This window comes from Ruditapes philippinarum, unplaced genomic scaffold, assembly GCF_026571515.1.
Source record: "Ruditapes philippinarum isolate M1 unplaced genomic scaffold, ASM2657151v2 ctg1774_1_1_1_1, whole genome shotgun sequence".
Taxonomy (NCBI): domain Eukaryota; kingdom Metazoa; phylum Mollusca; class Bivalvia; order Venerida; family Veneridae; genus Ruditapes; species Ruditapes philippinarum.
The window spans coordinates 5,755-28,179 of record NW_026853357.1 but is presented as its reverse complement, the minus strand read 5'-3'; the positions used below and the strand labels follow the sequence as shown (position 1 = coordinate 28,179).

At 32.5% G+C, this 22,425-nt stretch overlaps 1 protein-coding gene across 1 annotated transcript; it reads left to right on the top strand.

The window, feature by feature from the left end:
* Positions 1-893: 893 nt before the first annotated feature.
* LOC132736621 (sodium-dependent proline transporter-like) lies at positions 894-22,095 on the top strand (the record flags this gene model as incomplete). The annotated part of the gene is made up of 12 exons (XM_060723781.1): positions 894-1,010; positions 7,121-7,334; positions 8,207-8,338; positions 9,170-9,434; positions 11,319-11,494; positions 12,244-12,335; positions 12,678-12,781; positions 13,496-13,620; positions 18,107-18,219; positions 20,010-20,138; positions 21,133-21,232; positions 21,995-22,095. Coding segments are annotated over exons 1-12 (1,587 nt in total), but the record flags the coding sequence as incomplete, so codon positions are not given.
* Between the last annotated feature and the right edge of the window lie 330 nt (positions 22,096-22,425).

Sequence of the window (22,425 nt, the reverse complement as noted above, 5' to 3'; positions counted from 1 at the left end):
GCAATTTCATTTCCAGATTATAACAAAATAGAATCATATTAAATATCAATTAAGTTTGTTTATTTATGCACTTATCAACATTAAAGTTATAATTATTTATATTTAAATTACTTATTCTAACAATTAAATTTTAAAGTACAAAATCAGTAAAATTAATGACTTTGAAATTCATTGTTCGAATATTTTACGCCATATTTCACAAAATCCAATAATCACAATTTCAAATTTTTATTGAAAAACTATTAAACAGATATCTATATTTTCTATCTTTTTGTAAAAGTCAAATTGCTATTCAGTGAAATAAAAGGTAACTGCTTAATACATATAATAGGTCTGGTGCACTACAAAGTGCACTTATGAAGTGCACTAGTAGTGCACTACTAGTGCACTTTGTAGTGCACTAGTAGTACACATGTAGTGCACTCCTAGTGCACTTTGTGTAACCTTTAGTGTGAACTCAACTGTAACTATTAGACGTCAGGCTTGACCGACATAAACTATAACAAGCCTGTAACGTCTAATATATTGGACTAGGGATGGGGTGTGAGGGAGTTAGCTGGAATTTTGCAGGACAATGCTTTTATGGTTGGATCGATACTAATTAATTTGAAATCCCTTCCAGTACCCTTTGTCATGAAGAACTACATGTACCAATAGATATTTTAAATATTATCGTCAGTTCCATGATGGGTTTGTAAATAAATGCTCGGTAGATCTATGTTTGAAGCTTTATAATTACAAAGTCTCTATCGGTACTTATAATAGGTTATTAGTTAGATCTACATAAGTAGTTTCAGGCTTGACTCAATAGTTGGTTAGAATTATTAGAAAATATATGGCAAGTTTACAGCGTCATTGTTATTCTTAATTTAATACCTCGCAACCTTAAACAGCGCAGTTCGTAGGAGTAAAGTCCCTTGGATTTACGTGCATGCAATTATAATATCGTCTGAAATCCAGTATTTGGGTGTAAAATGGGAGGTTTTAAGTGTGATCATCTGCTTAAAAGGGTTTGTTTAATAATTATTTATCACAGTTTATAGTTCTAAACTACTGCCGAGCTACAGTTAATCAGATACAAAATGGTTAATAAATCGTAATGTCATAGTAGTCGGATATGACACTCATGTGTAAATTTCGGATGTACGATTTTTTAGCATATAAATGATTATGAATTTATCCAGTAACAAAGCTCATCATACGAAAATGTCTTTCTGGTTTGCAAATTAAATATTAAAGTTGTTTTAATGATTCCGATTGTTGTTCCAAGTAGATCATGCATTATAACATGCATCAAGGACATTTAAAAAAAGGGTTCCAAGTTCAAACTAGGTCTAGAACATTATTATGATGATATAAAATCGGACTAAACTGGATTATCAACAACCCTTTAAATAGTGAAATTAATGCTGACATTCAACTGAAAGTTGATCCAGCAATAACTGTTTTGTTTAATTACTGTTATTTAATTATTTTTAAATAAAAAATTATAAAAAAAAAAATACATTGATAAATTTTCATGACATCATATAACATTTTGGGGAAAAAGCCCAAGGCATAAATAAACTACATTCAAAATACATGTAACCATAGCTACCACTTTTTTTTATATAAAAATCAAGTAAAATCAGTTCAATTTTTCTCTAAATTGGACACAGTCACAGTTTGATTTTTTTGGCTGTTGTTAGGGCATTTATTTTTAAGTTGGGTGGAAACTTTATGATGATTTGATATGATAATATTTCTTGACAAGTTGGTGCTGAATAAATGTACTGAAGAATTTGAAAAATGGAAGGATATGACTAGACAAAATATAGCTTCAACAACGTAAGCACATACTTTGAATCTCACTGTATGACCTTTTATTAGGACAGTTTTTTGTTCAGGTCATAGATGTGTTAGCTTATGCAAGAACTAGCTTTAAGACAATCTAGAATTACACCGCCAATTACAACTGATGTTGTTTTCAAAGACTTTTCTAAGACATTCAACAAAGTTGACCATCTGAGGCTGATCTATAATTTAAAAAGCCTAGATTAAATCCTACACTATGATTAGCACAAATACTTAAAAGTGAACAAATACTTCAGCGTTACTATCTCCCCAAGCCTTATCTAATTTAAACACTTCATTACCAACACTATAAATGTAGGACTATGGAGGACTTCAGTATTTGGGGCAGAAGAATTTCAAGAATACATCTATGGCTGCAGTACCACTTACATTTCATAAGCTAGCTGGAAAGTTTTCTCTTATAAAAGAATCCAAATTATGGAAAAGTGGAGATCCCTTGAGTGCAAAGGTGAAAATTGCAAACTCTGTTCTGATGAGACTAGAATAATAAAGGGTGCAACATCACAGTCTCTGATGGGATTCAAACCCACATGGGCATGCTATTTAAAGCCTCACTGTCAGGCTACAAAACCCCAACCCTTTTAAAAAAAAGAAAAGATTTAATTGGAAACATATCGGATTCAGTGATATCTTTTTACTTCATATTTGTCTACAGGCATTTGTTTTTAGCTTTTATCTCTTGTTTGTACCAGTCTTGATTGTAAATATTGATTTATAATAAATCTTACGATGTCCTCTATTTTGAATTCCTATCAGTATCAGTAAATGAGAAATCTTTCTTATCAGTAATTTCAAAGGTTTAAGTTCAATCAATAAATGTATAAAGCAGACAGAAATAACTGATATAAGGTATAAATCATGTGTTTGGAAAAACTGTCATTTATTAACCTTACCATACTAAATATCTTAACTAGAGTTGCCAATCTTTCAATCTGGACAAAACCATTCATGTTTTTAGGGACAATTTCAAAATAATTACTGACTGAATAGCAAATTGGTGCAGACCATGACCTAATTGCACGGATGTTCTGGCTAATCTTAGTCTGTATTGGTTGCATAGGTAGAGTCAGTTGATGCGAGGAGCACAAATTCAGTGTTAACCTTTACTGAGTATAAAGTTATGGCTATAAAACACAGCTATAGACCCTTTCATTTAAGACCGTATTCAAGTTGTCGCCCTTGGATGACGTCCTTTGGGGATACAGTGGACAATGCCGATACGATTAAGTTCAATAATAGAGGGATATAAAGATCTTAATTGTTTCTCTTGTAAGATTGGCAGATTAAAATTGCCAAAAGTGTGTGTAAATGAATAAAATATTACATAACAAAGGATGGTGAAATGAATAAAAATGTTTACTATAATAAGGTTAATGATTTGTTTTAATATAGTAGACCTTATCGCTGGGTAACTGATCATGATTACCATTTTCGTAAGATCGTAACCCCAAAAGATATTTTGAGTTTCAAAAATGTAAGGATTTTGTTGTTTCAAAAAACGGCTGCGTAATGAGTAATTGCAAGATACTGGTTTATTTAAAATCATTTTGATTTAAGCATTACTAAGACAAAGAAAATCAACAATATAAATCTATGAAATTTCAAAAAAGAATGTCAAGGCATAAAATGTAAAAAATCTTTTGAATGTACAGGACTGTATATTATTTGTGGCGGCAAAAACTGCATGCACTCTCAAAAAATCGTACATCACACCAATATATTTAAGCTGGTAAAGTAATATTTTCAACTTTTTTTACTTTTTAATTTACACTCAAGTATCAAATATTTTAAAAAATAACAGAAAAAACAAGTTGTGAAACACGTTCCCAGAAGTTCGTTATTAACTGAATTATAATTTTACGTATTTTTGACTGTGCCAGTTGGTAGGACTCTGGATCGAGTATCAAATCAGTAAGGCATGACCAATAAAGTCCCTAGGATGATCCATAACAAAATTCGGACCATAAATATTTTGACAACTAACAAAAGTGACGTAATCTGATGTAATGTTATAACTCTAAAAAATGCACCCTGGTGATTTATGATATCACAGCCAAGTGCCGCTTGTATATACAACATATGCACCCTGTTAATTAATATGTTACGGCCCAGTGGCGCTTATATATACACATCTATTTATCTATGAAATAAGTTACTGGGAAAAGGTCTTTATTTTTATAACCATAAGAATAGATTTTTAATACCAAAATTATCTTATTATCGTCTGTTGCGAATCTAAAATTATAAAAGTCAATGCCACATGGTTTTCGTTCTTTCCGGAATATTTATAAATTTATATCCCTCACTGGTTCTTTGAAATATTTTTTATACGGCATAATGAAAAAGAATCAGTAAGTATTGACAGAATACATTCTGTTATTGTTCTATTAAAGCTTGAAAAGCAATAGTTAAAAGTCATTGGCTATCTTATTTTCATGTTACAAATATGCCGGAATTTTCTAAATGACAGAAAATAACACAGAAAACTGGAGAATGACCATTTCAATTTATAATAGGCAATTTCAGTGTGTATGGGTGTTTATAGATTATTAAAATTTGATTTAGTTACTAGCTTAAAAGCTTAAAAAAAATTTATTCCTGGCATTAGATAAAATCTAGATCTAATAAATATTTCACTTTGAAATTTCGCTGTTTCACTCCGTAGCCAGAATTAATCTCAATTTTTGTTTTTGTATTTTTTTCTATTGTCTTGATATTTAATTTATGTATGCATGCGTAAATTTTACATGTTAAAATCATAATTGAACGATTAGTATTTACGCATTTAACTTTTCAATAAGCTAACATTCTATGCAGCCTGCATAATTTTATCCCCCATTTACGTCACATCTGGTAAGGGAAGTAACTCTTCCGGGACTGTTATGGCTTAAATGAAAGTGTCTATAAAACACGATAATGTTGAAGAAAAGAGTATCACTTAACCACCCAACAAAATTCAGATATCATATATCCTTGGAGTGAGTATTCAATAACAAAGTTGAAGGTATCTACTATCTCCCTCACAAAACCATTTTTTTTCTTGAAGAAACTTCAAAACTTAGTTTTTTTGCCACTGTGACATCTGAGTTACAGGATGTAAGCATTTATTTGCAACTATCTTAACCAAAGAAAAAAAAAAAAATCAGAATATTTATGTATTAAAGAAGATATCAAACATCCCCCTCCTCCTCCCAAAATCAAAATATAGTTAGCTCCTATAGATCTCTTGTATTTTTTGAGGCATTGAGATGAAATAAAAATCTCCAGTCAGTACCAATAATCTGTCTAGCTGTCAGGGAGGCCTGTATGTACAACAATCTGATCTGCCAATTTACTGGTGACTGCTTAATATTTTCATTATGCCCCCACCATAAAATGGCCAGGCATATAGTGGTACCCTGATCCGTCATTCCGTCATCATCAGTTTCCATTCATTATCTTAACATCAGTCACGCACATTCAAATTTTAATAATATATGGATATATATATATATCATAGACATATGAATGTCAAGTTCAAATTGGTTATGGATCGATGACTTTTGACAGAGTTATGCCCTTTGAAATATTTTTTAGTTTCCATTCATTACTTCCAACAGTAACTGTTGTATTTTTTCAACTCAAATTTTCTATATGGATATGTTTAAGGAATGTTCAGGTCAGTTTCTTATTTGGTCAGGGTTGATGAATTTGGACAAAGTTATTCCTCTTTAATGTTGGAAAGAATTTGAAATTTTAAGTTTCTGCACTCTTACTTTAGTAGAAATGTATGTATAAGGTTGAAATGGCATGTGCAGGTATAATAAATACAAGTCGAGTTTGTTTGAATTTGGTTTTGGTCTGATGATTTTTGACAGAGTTATCCTTCTTGAACTTAGTAAAAATAAGAAATTTTCAGGATCTGCTTAAATTTTTGTAGGAATGTATGTCTAAGGTTGACATTGCATGTGCTAGTTTTTCACCAAAAAAATACAAGTGGAGTTTTAATTTGGCCATGGTCAGATGTTTTTTGACAGTTATCCCCCTTGAAATTGGAATTCACAATTTCTAATCATTATCTCTGCTACAAATATGCAGTATATGCAATTTGCAAAAGGTTAATGCTGAATAGTTTTATGTCCTTGAACTTAGAATGAAAAAATGGTTTGTGTTAACATTGAATAGTTTAAGGTCCTTGAACTTTAAATATGAACAAATGATTTGTGCAAACAAATATTATTATAACATATTTTGATATTTTGGCTGCATGCAGGGCATTTGTGGCGTTATGACACATTTCTAATTATTATTATGTTATAATGAAAAGTAAAATATATTATAGGAGTAATAGTGATAACAAAATTAGATTACAAGTATAATAACATGTTTTAAAAAATAATTAAACACTAAATTACATGTGTAAAAGAAATAAAATTAAACAATAATAATGACAATGATATGTTTGCATGTCAGTTTATCTTTAAAAGCACATTAGAATAGAGATTTTAATTAATATATTCTTTAATATAAAAAATAAACCTGTGGCATATATTCCAGTAGTGCATGTTTATTACTGCTAAATATTAGTTAATGCTTTGACATCATTTAGTATTAAACTTTGTATCGCTAACGGGAACAGCTAGTGATGGATATTTTATATAAATGTTTTAGTTTGGTTGGTTTTAATGTGGATTTTCTTTAATTTTTGAAGTATTATATATGAAGAAGGACTGTAATAAGTTTGTAAATGAAGTTTAATATAAAATATTTTACAATTTGCTATTGTTTGAGCAGTAAGAGTTAATCTGGAAAAGTTTAACTTGTGCTGACAATTTATATATGCATGAGTGTGCATGCTTGTGTTAATAAAAGAATATGAGTTATATTAGGCTGTTCCTGATAGGTAGACTGTTTGTTTGTTTCATATATAATAATAAAAAAATTATTGGCAATGTACATTAATTGAAAGGAAGATGTTCATAAATTTATGAAAAAAAGCGGTAAGGCCCATGTGGACAAAGTTCCAACAAACATCATTAAACATACTGAATATAGCTTATGTAGAATATTTCGTTAAGGAATAATTGAAACTGTTTTCAAAATTTTCTTTCATAATTTATGTTTGTGCATCAACGGAAACAGTTACATCTTACGGTTTTTTTTGTTTTTTTTTGAAATTGGTGCCCCCAAAAATACTCCTTAGGGCAAATGGTTGCTCTATGATGTTTTCTTCATTTGGATACTGTCATAAGTGTGGTCCATATATCGGATGTGACTGTATTTTCAGAGTGACAAAAAGCAAGTTGATAAAGGGGAGTACGAGTTAGCTGCCAACCAAAGTCCGGACCTGAACGAGTCCGATTCTGTCAGTGATGATAGCGTCGACTATGCCCGCGGTGTGTGGAACAGGAAAATCGAGTTTATACTCTCGGTGGTGGGCTATTCTGTGGGTGTGGGGAACTTGTGGAGATTTCCATATTTGGTTATGCAGAATGGTGGAGGTAGGTGACAATGTTAGAAATTAATTTAATTTGCAAATAAAATTTTGAAACATTTATCATAGGAAGCTTGTCTTCTAAATTCTGACAACCAGTTTAGTCAAGTTTTATATCTGATATAAGTAAAGTTGCATATATGATATTTTATTTTTGATAAGATTTTTCCATAGCTCACTTGCATAATCTGCATTAGATTTAGATATGCCCAAGTTATGGATATATCACATTACATAAAAAAGGTTGATAAAGGAGAATAGTTACTGATGTTTATTTATAAAATGTTAATTTAACAATCAAGTGACAAGTTATTAACTATTATTCTTAAATTGAACACTGTTGTACATTCAAATCATCAACAAAGAAGATTATTATAATTGAACAAGGGTGATAAATATTATTCAAAATGTATAATTCAAGGGAGGTAAGTTATTTTGTAATAATTATTTAAAATATTAAACAATAATTATTTAAAAAAAAAAATTTTGGACCTGTGTGGCCCAGACGTTAAGGTTGTTTACTTCAAACCTCCTAACCACTAATGGGTGTGAATCCCACCAGGCACTTTGGCTTCTTTCATGTGAGGAAGCTATCCAACCAGCTTACAGATGTCAGTGGTTCAACCAAACCAATGAATTAAAAAAAGATTATAAAAATGAATTCAAATTCAGAATAAAATGTTATTTCAACAAGGGAGATATTATATTTTTAATAATAATTTGGATAGTATTTTAACAATGATGATAATAATATGTTGAAATTAATTCATCAGGGGAGGTAGTTATTGTTAGGATTGACATTAATTAAAAAAGGGAGATAATTATAACACTTTTTTTCTAATTTGAAATATGAAAATAAATTCCTCTTTTTTTTTCCAGGTGCATTTTTGATACCTTTCTTTTTCTTCCTAATATTCTGCGGAGTACCTCTCTTCTACCTTGAATTATGCTTAGGGCAGTTCTCTGGAATCAGCTGTCTATATGTGTGGAAATTTTGTCCTCTGTTCAAAGGTAAGTTAATTATGAAAGCAATATGTTTGGAATTATGCCCCTTTTTAACTTAAAATTTAACAGATGAGCATGAACACCGTATTTGGTGCTCTTAATTGATTTTGGCTCTCAGATCCAGTGCTTTTAAACTACAAAATGTCAATTTAGTTTTAAGCCTAATTATTTTTGTTCTTCTTAAAGGCCACATAATAAAATTTGCAAGCTTGCCAAATACTTGGTTAACATAACTAGAAATGTTGGTCTCTTATATGATTATATAATTAAAAGGTCAAATGTTTTTTTGTTTGTTTTTTTTTATCTGACGTTTACAGTTCAGTAGCAGTTAGAACCGACTGGAGCCAAAAGTGTTTAGCTTTAGCCACCAGTATAGAGCCAGGCCAGTCTGTATGTCCATGCAGTCTGATCCGGCTCCATACTGTTGGTAACTGAATCTGTGTATTTAGATCTTAAAATCCTTTTAATTATTGAATTGAATATTAGCAGTTTAAAGCAGGGCAAATCTATTACATCAATTCGGCAGGTTCAGGATAAATACATGATACTAAAGCAGTTAATTATATGTTAGTGATATTTCACCTTATATAACATAGGTCTATTAAAGGCCTTTTCACAGTGAAATTGTTGTTTTTTAAAGATCAGTTTTCCAAAAAATTCAAACTTACACCAACTTTTTCACTTCTGAAATTAGAAATTTAAGCAATAATTTTTCCCAAAATCAAAAGGCTTAAGGCCTCTTCCAGATTAAAAGAGAAAAACCACTGTATCTTTAACAGCCAACAAAAACCACTTAGCTTGATATTATTTCTACATTTATGGATTATCATTATGTAGGTATCGGTTACATGATGTTGGTGGTATCATTTGTATACTGCTGGTATTACATCATGGTGATGGTCTGGGTAATGGTATACTTTGTTCAGTCCTTCTCTGCGGAGCTGCCGTGGGGCAAGTGTGGGCAATGGTGGAACACGGACTCCTGCATTACCGGGCTTGATACCCTAAGTCAGCAATGTGGCGCAAACTGTACAACAAACTCAACATTTATCAAAGTGAATGCGTCAGATTTGGGGAGAACGGCTAGTAAAGAATTTTGGCAGTAAGTTAGTCCAACAAAATGAACAAAGCAACACTATATTTTGCATTTGCTTTAGTTTTCAAGAAGGAACTCCTTGCTTTGAAGTTTTGTACAGATGAGTGGTTAAGATCACTTCAAACTATTTGCCCCTGACCGTTGTTGGTTTAAATCCCATAAGAAACTGAATTCTTTCATGTGTTGAAGATTTCCAGCTAACTGACACAAGGTTGGTGGTTCTACTTGGGTGCCTGCTTGTGCCTGAAATAATGCACAGAGAGGCATTTGAAGTCTTCCCCCAATTAGAAGGGTAGAAAGAAGCCATATCTTCTAAAAGGTGTCTGCAAGGCTTAAACCCAGCTAAAAATAGTTACATATGTAATTAAATATTGTATCAAAATATTGACATGAATACATGTACTGTAGCTAGTTATAATTAATTGTCTGATAAAAACGAATGTTATTGTGTACTTTATAAACTGTAGAAGTAATTATGTAAATATTAAATTTAACCAAAAATAATTCCATATTATTCAGCTGCTGTTGTCAATTTTTGTTTGCAGTTATATATTATGTACTTTCAGTAGATGTATTTATTTTATGAAAAATTCATCTTAAATTTAAATGTTACTGGTTGTTTTTCAGTCATTTTTTGCTTATTATCACCCGCATTAGGGCTATTTTTATCCCTTGCCAGTTTTGTTAGCTTCTCATCTTTGCTGGGTTTGTTTTTTTTGTTATTTGCATATGAGCCGCATCATGACAAAACCAACATAATGCATTTGCGTCCAGCATGGATCCAGACCAGCCTGTGCATCCGCGCAGTCTCTTCAGGATCCTTGCTGTTCGCTTACAAACCCTATAACAAGTAGAGAAACTGATAGCGAACAGCATGGATCCTGATCAGACTGCGTGGATGCGCCGGCTGGTCTGGATCCATGCTGGTCGCAAACCCATTATGTTGGTTTTGTCGTGACGCGGCTCATATATGTTTATATATCGAGAAAATCTAGGAGCAAACTGGCTAAAATCTGATCAGACAGCTCAGAAATGCATACATGCCTTCATTTATATTAATGCTATAAAAATTTAATAAAAATGTAATAATAGCTGCTGAAATTCAAGTCAGGCTTGGTTAATATAAAATCGTAATTTTTCGCAACTGATTTTTTTTCCTTATTATGTGCATAGAAGATTTACATGAAAAATAAAAGATAATTATTTATCTAACTTATATATGAATTTAACAGAACTGACAGTAGAAATTCCTGAAATTTAACCTCACCAAGTCTGAAATATTGATTTTGTGAAATTTTGGCCTCACAAAAATATTTGATTTTACTGTACAGTTTATAATGTATGAAATTACCTTTTAAAAAGTGAAGTGCGGAGTGAACTTAAAAAAATGTGATCTATGTATAAACATTTAAAATATCACAAAGTTCATGTACTAGTATAGATGTACTAAAACTCCCTTTGACAGTCTCTGGGAAAGTAGGGCTTTATTTTTATAAAATGCATAAAAAAGTATTTCAGAAATAATTTAAAAAAGATTACAATAAAAATATTTCTCATCGTATTTTTTTTATGTATGTCTGTGCTTTTTCGAAAAATTAATTTGTAATTAATTGAAGAATTTACTGTCCTATTATAACATGAGATTTTTGCTCATATTTTTTTATGATTATATAATTTTAACTTTGACCTCAGATCAAAATGAGTTATAAATTTAGGCAAATATTATTTGTAAAAACATTGTTTATGATAATTTTAGATGATAATTTGGATAAATTTAGCCAAATATTTTTTGTTTAAACATTTTTTTATGATTTTTTTTTTAGCTCAAATTTATTTTAAAAAATGTTGAATAATTTAGATAATGACCTTGACCGTATAATTAATTTTCAGCCGATATGTGTTACACAAATCTACTGGTCTTGAAGACGTGGGTACAATACAATGGCATTTAGCGGTGGCTCTTATTGTGGCCTGGGTGGTTATATTCTTGTGTTTAATGAAGGGGATCAAGTCTGTGGGGAAAGTGGTGTACGTTACAGCTGTATTACCATATATTCTTCTCACAGGTGAGTAGCTTTTTGGTCATAAAATGTACTTTTAAATTATTTTTTTATTTCATACATATAACATCAGTGAGACTTTCCTAAGATGAGTCCACCAATAAATGAACATGTTCCTTAAAAAAGGTCTAAAATGTGCTGAATATTTAATAGCATCAGATTGTGGTACACATGTACTAAAACTATTGTTTTAAATCTGTGCAATTATACTGTGTCCAGATTTAAGACTTTGATTTAAATATATGAGCTCTAGAGTCTATATTACAGTTCAAATGATGGCAGTCTTGAATCTTTGCATCAAGAGTCTGTGGCAGAGTGGTTAAGGTCATTGACTTCAAACCACTTGCCCTTCACCAATGTGGATTCGAATCCCGACAGAGACTTTGGATTCTTTCATGTGAGGAAGCTATTCAGCTAGCTTACGGAACATCAGTGGTTCTACTCAGGTGCCCAATTATGCCTGAAATAATCCACGGAAGTGCACTTTCCTTGGAAAGTCAACATATGACCTTTACTGTGTTGGTTCGATGCAAAACCCAACTAAAAACAAAATTAATTGAATTCGGAAGCAACACATATTATTTAGATGCATGTAAACTATCACGAGGCTTTCCACGTGATTAACAATTGCTAATAATGGCCAGTTCACTTCTAAAAGATGCATGGTTAAAGTGTAAATGTGGTCAACCTTTATAATTAACCTGCTTCAAAATATTGCCAATCATAAAAATATTGAATTCCTGTTTTTATTGCAGTGTTTCTAGTGAAAGGGCTAACTCTACCAGGAGCTATAGATGGCATCACATATTATGTCAAACCTGATTTCTCTATCCTCAAAGATGGTCAGGTACAGCATAATAACTACATTATTAATTAATTAATATAAATTATCATTGCACCTCTGCCTATATATTTTGGCAAAATGACAGTAATGATCTAATTATAGTAATAAAATTTCTGTTTTTAGTAACATTTAACCAAAAGTGTATGGTCTTTTTATGTCTGTTTGTTCTGATTTTCAAATTAGAATTATAACATGATGAGGGGTATATATTACCTGAAATTATGTAATGTAATTTTTTTCTGTTTGAATTATTTTGCTCAAACTAGGCATTTTCTTGATAAAATTTATGTACCAAAAAGGCTGAAATAAAAGGTGACAAATATATCATTTTATTATTTCTTAAAGGTGTGGCTTCAAGCGGCAGTGCAGGTGTTTTACTCACTGGGACCTGCCTGGGGAGGTTTGATCACAATGGCTAGCTACAACAAGTTCAATAATAACTGTTTAAGGTAACTACATGTAACTAATGGACCTTGTGATTGTTGTAATGTAAAGGTATATGTTAAAACAAAGTGGGTATTTTTTAATCATGCATTTGTTAAACAAATTATATAGCTTTCAATCTGCTAATATGTCTACAAGTGAACAGAATGAGGTGGCAAAATCAAGTGTCCCTAATGCCCAGGTTGTCCCACAGGCTGTACAGACGAATAGAAATTTTCAAGAATTTACTATATTAATACCGTATGGACAAGTCAAGAAATGCTTCAGATAAAAATGGACAAGTAAGACAAAATCAGATTTTGCCATTTCTGGTAACACACTTACATGGAAATAATTAATTTGAAATTTCTAACTAATAACCCATGTAAGATGATCCTCTTCTGTTCATCATTTCAGGTCCGTTATTAATGCTAGTACCACATTCCGTTGCTAGCATCATCTTCCACCAATAAACTAGCTGTAGCTGTATAGCTGTTCAATCCTGTTTCGTAATAATTTAACATTTTAATTCAGATCAAAACACACACAAATTTGCGGCACAATGATTGGCACAATGATTGGAACAATTTCAGAAATAATGCACATGTACTTGAAAGTATGCATTGAAGCTAAGGGCACCTGAGCTTTTCCGCCTTCAGTAAACCTGGAAAGTCGCCATAGGACCTACACTGTGTTGTGCGACATAAAACTCAATCAAACATTTTGTTTACGCCTTTCAGGGATGCATTGATATGTGCTGCAGCAGATGGGTTTACAAGTTTCTACGGTGGTTTTGTTATCTTCTCTGTGATTGGTTATATTGCAAAGGAGGCAAATATGGACATAAAAGATGTAGCTACCTCGGGTAAGTGATAAATTTAATAAAGTATGAAAAAATATAATTATGTCATTGTTTTAAATTGGTTAAGCAGAATACCCTTTGTTCTTTAAATGAAGTTCTTATTTATGGTCAGCTTTACTGTGAAGTTGGTTTTTAGCTCGACTATTCGAAGAATATGAGAGCTATTGTAGTCGCCCCGGCGTCGGCGTCAGCGTCCGCGTCGGCGTCTGCGTTGGTAATAGTTTTTTGTAAAGTCAAATATCTCAATTATTACTTGAGATATTCAATTGAAACTTACAATACTTATTTATAGTAACAAGGTACATCAGATTGACAAGTTGGATAACTCTGCCTACAATATTGACAGAATTATGCCCCTTTTTAACTTAGAAATTTTGGTTAAAGTTTTTTGTAAAGTCAAATATCTCAATTATTGCATGAGATATTCAATTGAAACTTACAATACTTATTTATAGTAACAAGGTACATCAGATTGACAAGTTGGATAACTCTGCCTACAATATTGACAGAATTATGCCCCTTTTTAACTTAGAAATTTTGGTTAAAACTTTTTGTAAAGTCAAATATCTCAATTATTGCTTGAGATATTCATTTGAAACTTACAATACTTATTTATAGTGACAAGGTACACCAGATTGACAAGTTGGATAACTCTGCCTACAATATTGACAGAATTATGCCCCTTTGGAACTTAGAAATTTTGGTTAAAGTTTTTTTGTAAAGTCAAATATCTCAATTATTGCTTGAGATATTCAATTGAAATTTAAAATACTTTTTTATAGTAACAATGTACATCAGTTTGCAAAATTGCATAACTCTGCCTACAATATTTGCAGAATTATTTGCCCCTTTAAAACTTAGAAATTTTGGTTAAAGGTCTTCAAAGATATTTACTTGAATCTTTGCACATGCACTTAGGGTCATAATTGGAGGGTCATAGTTGTATGTCACTGACCAAGTTCCATAACTCTATCTTGCATTAAGGCTGATTCATATCCCCTTTTCTACTTAGTCTCTTGGTTAATGTTTACATGCAAGTTTTACATATCTCAATAACTATTAAAGATATTTATTTAAAACTTTACATATGCATTTACGGTCATATATGTAGGTCACTGACAAAGATCCATAATTCTGTCTGGCATTTAGGCTGATTTTTCTCCCCTTTTTCAACTTAGAAATTCATGGTAAAGTTTTGCTTGTATGTAAGCTCTTATCTCAATAACTACTGAAGGGTTTGTGCCTTTTTTGGGACAATTTTATGGATTCATAATAATAAAGCAGTGATTTACTTGATAAAACATCTTAATAACAAGCCTTGGTACCTTTTCTGTCAAATTTATGTATTCATAGGTAATTTGTATTATTATACTCAATAAAACACCCTTGTGACAATACCTTCCGAAAAAGTCAAGCCAATACTGTATAATTAGACTCTCTCTAAGGCCTATAACATGAATTCATAAAAAAAAATTAGCCCTTTTGTGAACTTAAAAAAATTAACATTATCAAGGCTCTTTTACTATCAAGCACTTAGAATAGTCGAGCATGCTGTCCTACTGACAGCTCTTGTTATCTTAATACATTTATCACTTTCAAATTTGCTCAGTACTGGTGTAAGTTAAAGAAACATGGTTTTAATTAAATCAAAGTGAGACACTATACAACATTTCCACTTTATTTTGAAGCTTTTCCAACAGTCATTTGTCACAGTGATAGAAAAACTGGAAAATTGGCTTACACTTACATAATAATATTTGCACTAACACATTATGCTTACACATACATAATATCTTTACACTTAAACAATATGCCTACACTTACAGAATATGCTTTCACTTACAGTATATGCCTACACTTACAGAATATGCTTTCACTTACAAAATATGCTTACACTTAAATAATATGCTTACACTTACACAATATGCTTACACTTATATAATATGAGCCAGTCTTACACTTTTCTTTACTGAATCATAGGATATCACTTGTAGCCCCTTTAACCTTTTACCCCATGAGCATATTGCGAAAAATGGCCGTTTTCATTGAAAAGCCTCCTGTAACAAGTTCAAACTGCTATGAAACTATGAAAAATGCTTCAATACTAATGAAACTTGGCACAAATGTTGACTACACCATAGCCTCTGTAACAGCATGCTCGATGGTAAATTTCCTGTTACCATGGCAACGAGGGGACGTCTCAAAATTGCCAAAAATCACTATTTTGCATTGTTTTTATGCCCCCACAATGTGGGAGCATATAGCGTTGCAATTGTCCATCCGTCCGTCAGTCCGTCAGTCTGTCCGTCCGTCCGTCCGTACGTCCGTACGTCCCGAAATCTTGTGAACGCAACTCCTCTTAAACCGGATGGCAGATTTTGCTTAAACTTACAGGGATGAACAACCTTAATGTGTAGATGGTAGTAAAGGAAGGAATTTTCGCTGCGACCAAATTTAACAGAATTATGGCCCTTTGTTGATTTTTTCACTATATACTATGTAGAAATTTTGTGAACGCAACTCCTCTTAAACCGGATGGCAGATTTTGCTTAAACTTATAGGGATGAACAACCTTAATGTGTAGATGGTAGTAAAGGAAGGAATTTTTGCTGCGACCAAATTTAACAGAATTATGGCCCTTTGTTGATTTTTTCACTATATACTATGTAGAAAATTTTGTGAACGCAACTCCGCTTAAACCGGATGGTAGATTTTGCTTAAAACTTACAGGGATGAACAACCTTAAGGTGTAGATGATAGTAAAGGAAGGAATTTTTGCTGCGACCAAATTTTACAGAATTCTGGCCCTTTGTTGATTTTTTCACTATATACTATGTAGAAATTTTGTGAATGCAACTCCTCTTAAACCGGATGGCAGATTTTGCTTAAACTTCCATGGATGAACAACCTTAATGTGTAGATGGCAGTTAAGGAAGGAATTTTTGCTGCAACCAAATTTAACAGAATTATGGCCCTTTGTTGATTTTTTCATTATATAATATGTAGAAATTTTGTGAACGCAACTCCTCTTAAACCAGATGGCAGATTTTGCTTAAACTTCCAGGGATTAACAACCGTAATGTGTAGATGGTAGTAAAGGAAGGAATTTTTGCTGCGACCAAATTTAACAGAATTATGGCCCTTTGTTGATTTTTAGTTTTCAACTTGTGGCACATGTAGTCCAAACAATATTTGACCTAGAGTCATAAGATTGACAGAACAGTGGCGTGTGGGGGCATCCGTGTCCTATGGACACATTTCTAGTTTTCCATCAAAACTGATTTCAAAGTGCGACAACTTCTCAATGAATTGAGATAGAGTAAAAGGCTTTTCAGCTTCGGTTACTAGTTACCCTAAGACCGACCTGAGGCCATTTTTAGCCTGTCACATGTCCAAAATTTTCTTGGCAATGAAGGGGACTCCGCCCCCCTACAAACCCCCCCAAACAGAAGGGGGCACATCCCCCTTCTGGCAACCCCCTGATGATAATATTATTTGGTTGGGGGACGGCGCCGAAAAAGTGGTCACTTTTTTTAACAACATTTCTCAAACGGAAAACAGTGTTTGGGGCCTAATTAGGGCATGTTTTCACTGTTTGAGGCCTCAAATAAAGGGGGGGGCAAAAAGCTGTCGAAACACACTTATATAAGGGAAAAGATTTAAGGGTTGAGGCATCAGAATTGCTTTAAGGGATGATGCGTCAGAATTCAAGATTAGCAACCATTTACCCCTGCATGATTGTAAGATGCAATTAAATGGGTTCAGAAAACTGAAGTCTATGCATCTCTAAGCTCCAGAAAGTGAGCTAGTTATGACCTCTGGTGTTGCTTTAGGTTTGTAACACCCACATTTTGCAAAAAACACCTTCCTGATTCTGCACCATATGGCCTAAATTGTGTTTGTGCACCTTATTTTGAACCATTTAGAAAACAAACGTATCCATTGTGTCGTGTCATAATTTGCATACAAGTCTAAGATTATGAGAAAATAAAAAAATAATAGGTTTACAGTGAAACATCTGCAGAGAAATATAATTTTTACATCAGTATAAATTCTTCCCAAAGTAAGATTTCAAAATAAATAGAACCTCTCTTTAGCAACACCTTCTTAGTAACAACCAAAGGGGGTTACTTTGTAGAAGTTGTACTGTACATTTGAAGTATGGTGAACTTATTATGTATTATCACATGGCCGTGCAGCTTTTGTGACTCTGTAAAAATGATATTGCATGGCTGTGCACATATTTGAACATGATGTTATTTGTGTTTAACAGACATAGTGTAAAGAGGCGCTGAATTTTAGCATTACACTATAGGTGCGCCCATGAAAAATGATTCTTTTGCACTTTAAACAGTCTTTATTCTGGGGTATGTGATAAATAAAATATTGTTTTGTGTAGGCTGGCATAACATAATTTTATTCAACTTGTTCATAAAATCGATATTAACCTTACACTCATTCATTATCTTCTATTTCTACACTATTTCAGGTCCTGGCCTAGCTCTAGTCATATACCCTGAAGCAATAACAAAGTTACCTATACCTCAACTCTGGTCAGCTCTCTTCTTTCTAATGCTAATATCACTGGGTATTGATAGTCAGGTGCGTATTAAATTTTAAGAGGCCATTTTTTACCTCGATTATTTAAAGAATGGGGTATGTTCTACTTGGTCATGTTTAGTATTTCAAGTATTTTCAAGTATTCAATCCACTTTTAAAATTAACCAACAAACAGTAACTGCTAAAAGACTTTTCATAGAAGTGCATGCATGCCTTGTTATCCGCCGCCGAAAAATTTCGGCGGCGGATATAGAAATAGTCTCCGTCCGTCCGTCCTTCCGTCCGACATTTTTGTCCGGAGCATATCTCTAAAAGTATTTGAGTTATCAACTTGAAACTTCATAGGTGGATAGACCTCATTGAGGAGGAGTGCAGTGCACAAGAATGATAACTCTACCTTGCATGATTTTTGAGTTATTGCCCTTTGTTATTTTTCAAAATTGATTTTTGTCCAGAGCATAACTCCAAAAGCCTATGAGATATTAACATGAAACTTCATAGGTGCATAGATCTCACTCAGTAGGTATGCAGTGCACAAGAATGATAACTCTACCTTTCATAATTTTTGAGTTATTGCCCTTTGTTATTTTTCATACCTAATTTTTCACCTGAGTGGAGCATAACTCAAAAAGTGTTTGAGATATCAACATGAAATGTCATAGGTGGATAGATCTTATTGAGGAGGAATGTTGTGCGCAAGAATGATAACTCTTCCCTATACAATTTTTGAGTTATTGCCCTTTGTTTTTTTTCATGCTATTTTGTCCAGAGCTTATCTGAAAAAGTATTTGAGGTATCAACTTGAAACTTCATAGGTGGATGGATCTCATTGAGGAGGAGTGCAGTGCACAAGAATGATAACTATACCTTTCATAATTTTTGAGTTATTGCCCTTTGTTATTTTTCATACCTAATTTTTCACCTGAGTTGAGCATAACTCAAAAAGTGTTTGAGATATCAACATGAAATGTCATAGGTGGATAGATCTTATTGAGGAGGAATGTTGTGCGCAAGAATGATAACTCTTCCCTATACAATTTTTGAGTTATTGCCCTTTGTTTTTTTTTTCATGCTATTTTGTCCAGAGCTTATCTGAAAAAGTATTTGAGGTATCAACTTGAAACTTCAAAGATGGATGGATCTCATTTGAGGAGGAGTGCAGTGCTTAAGAATGATAACTCTACCCTGCATTATTTTTGAGTTATTGCCCTTTGTTATTTTTCAAAATTAATTTTTGTCCAGAGCATAACTCAAAAGCCTTTGAGATATCAAAAATGAAACTTCATAGGTGCATAGATCTCACTCAGGAGGTGTGCACTGCACAAGAATGATAACTCTACCTTTTTATAATTGTTGTGTTTATTGCCCTTTGTTATTTTTCATACTTAATTTTTTCAATTCAATTTTTTTCTCAAAAAGTATTTGAGGTATCAACTTGAAACTTCATAGGTGGATAGATTTTACTGAGGAGGATGCAGCACACAAGAATGATAACCTACCCTGCATTATTTTTCAGTAATTGCCCTTTGTTATTTTCAGCCATCAGTATTCACATAGGTTTCAAATCTGTAATCACTATAGCCATCAGTTTTCATTACCAAAAGACCTCTTAAAATGGAATTATTCCGCTCTACTACATATACATTCTTCCAATGAGCAAACACATTCGGGGGGGATGGCCTTGTTGACATGGCTCTTGTTATACTTGTGACATGAGCTTCTTTTTATAATATTATCTACAGCTGCTACTAATCTCTTGATATAAAGAGTACAAATGGCATAGGGTTTTCATAATTGCTGCATGAACATTTTCACCCGATTCTTCATTTCAGTTTGGTGTGTTTGAAACGCTGTCAAGTGGATTTCTGGATACATTCCCGAAGTTAAGAAACCGTAAAGTATTAGTTACAGGCTGTTTCTGCGTCATTTTGTTACTGTTGGATTTACCATACACTACAAATGTAAGAATTAGTTTTACATGAACTTCATTTTAGTTACAGTAAACATGTACCACCTTTGCAGAGCAATATTTTCTTGTATGAGTATTGTTGTTGCGGAGAGGTCTTGCTCTAGAGTGATTAGATTTATTATGAAGTTTTTTTGAACAGAGTAAATGAAGCTCAGTTGCTGTAAAGAGGTAATTGCCCAAAAGAGAGCGGTACACTGTACTATACATAGTAACAACAGTAAAAGTTCAACATATGTACTTGGTTTAAACCACTCCCCTGACATATTTGTGACTTAAAATATTGATCATCTAGAAATGATACCAGAGCACCTCAAGCAGTGCTAACATTCATCTGTCAAAATAGCCACTTTTGACAAAAATGAAATGTATTTAATAATGAAAAAGGGGCATGACTCTAAAAATCAAACTTTCAGAGTTATGCCCCTTGTCTAACAACTACATCTTGTTAGCATAAGCAAGTGTTCTAAGTTTCATGGTGATAACTTTTAATATTGAATGACGACAACAATGCTGCAGCAATAATGGTAGCTTGACTTTTTCTTTAAACAAACAATCTAAAAATGATATCTGCAGTATTTAAATGCAATCAGGATGAAACAATAAAATGAAAACTTTATAATTATGATTATTATTGAAATATATTTTGTCACTTCTTTTTCCACTGTATCATCAGTTTTGAATATAGAATCAACTTATTCTTATCAAGATTCTTATTTTTTACCGGCAAAAAACATGTCACAGTGTTCATTGCCATGTCCAGCAGGTCAATAAACAAATAATGACAAAAGTATATACATAAACATAATGATGACACAAGAAAAATATTATTTATTATTTTGAAAACAGGTACCAATAATCTGTTATCTGAATAATATCCGTTTTGGTTATTACTAGTTCTTGAATAATTTTGCTTTTATATTTCAGGTACAGAATTGACTTGATTATGAACATTATTATTATAATTCATTTAAATATATTTTTTACAGTGTGGTATATATCTATATCAATTGGTAGACTGGTATTTTGCAGCATTCTGTGTGCTTATTATATCTTTCCTGGAGTGTTTCCTCATTGCCTGGGTATATGGTAAGTATGCATACATCTGACATGTTCATTTCCATGAATCACAAGCCACTGTTGTCTCCATATATGAGATGTACATGTCCATGATTCGTAAATTTTTTATCACAAGCTACTATTGTCCCCATAGAATATTAAAACAACCAGTGATTATTTAAGGAAAGGCAGTCATAAAACAATCTTAGGTGATTGTTTTAACCCATTACCTGCAGGAACCATGTGATTAGTCTTTGCCACCAGGCAGGTCAGCTTGTGCATCCAGGCTGTATACTGGCATGCGAGTAGTTCCTGTGCAAAAGCAGTACCTGTTACTTTGGTATAAATGCTTGATTTTTAATTGCATTCTTTAAACATTGGTATGCGTGAACTAGACAAAATATAAGTGTCAGTTCCTAATTGTTAGTCACTGGCAAAGAGCAAGATCTGTACCTCTAATATTGATATTCATTCAATTCTTCTTTATTCTCCTCATCAGAGTTTTAGACAACACAGTGTTCATGCTGACTAGACTGTCTTGAATTGATGGCCAAGGCAAGTCAACATTGTGCTCTGCTTGTGTTGAAATAATACCCAGAGTGGTACCTAAGATCTGCCTCCATCAGGGAAAGTTGAAAAAGACTCCATATGACCGAATTACAAGTGTCTTTTTGACTAATAGCCAAACAAAAAAAATTACAAAGCACTAATTATTTGGTAATCAGTCTTTTTTGTTAAAAGCATGTTATAATGTTAGTAATTTGAATACTAGTATACCACTATGTTTCACAGGTGCAGGAAGATTTTGTAAAGATATCCAGCTGATGATAGGAAGATCTCCGCCACTGTTCATAAGAATCTGTTGGTGTTTTGTCACTCCAGTTATTTTACTTGTGAGTATAGATTTAAGTTCATAATGCATTGGGCAATTGAAATATAGGCAATCCAACCAGTTGCATTTTTTCAGATTATAGTTTTGATTTTTCTTGACATGTATGACAGTGATTGTTTACATCGGAATTATCCTAAAGATATAGCTTTTGTAATTTTGTTGCTTAATTACAGTTCATATTTGATTTAATAAGTGGGTAAGATTTAGATTTTACATTTAGGCGGACATTTACTTTTGTGGTATTTGGTGACATTTAATTAGTGACATTAACCATGTCTTATTATTTGATAATTCTGGTGATGTGCTAAAGTAGTATATTCAAGTACAGACA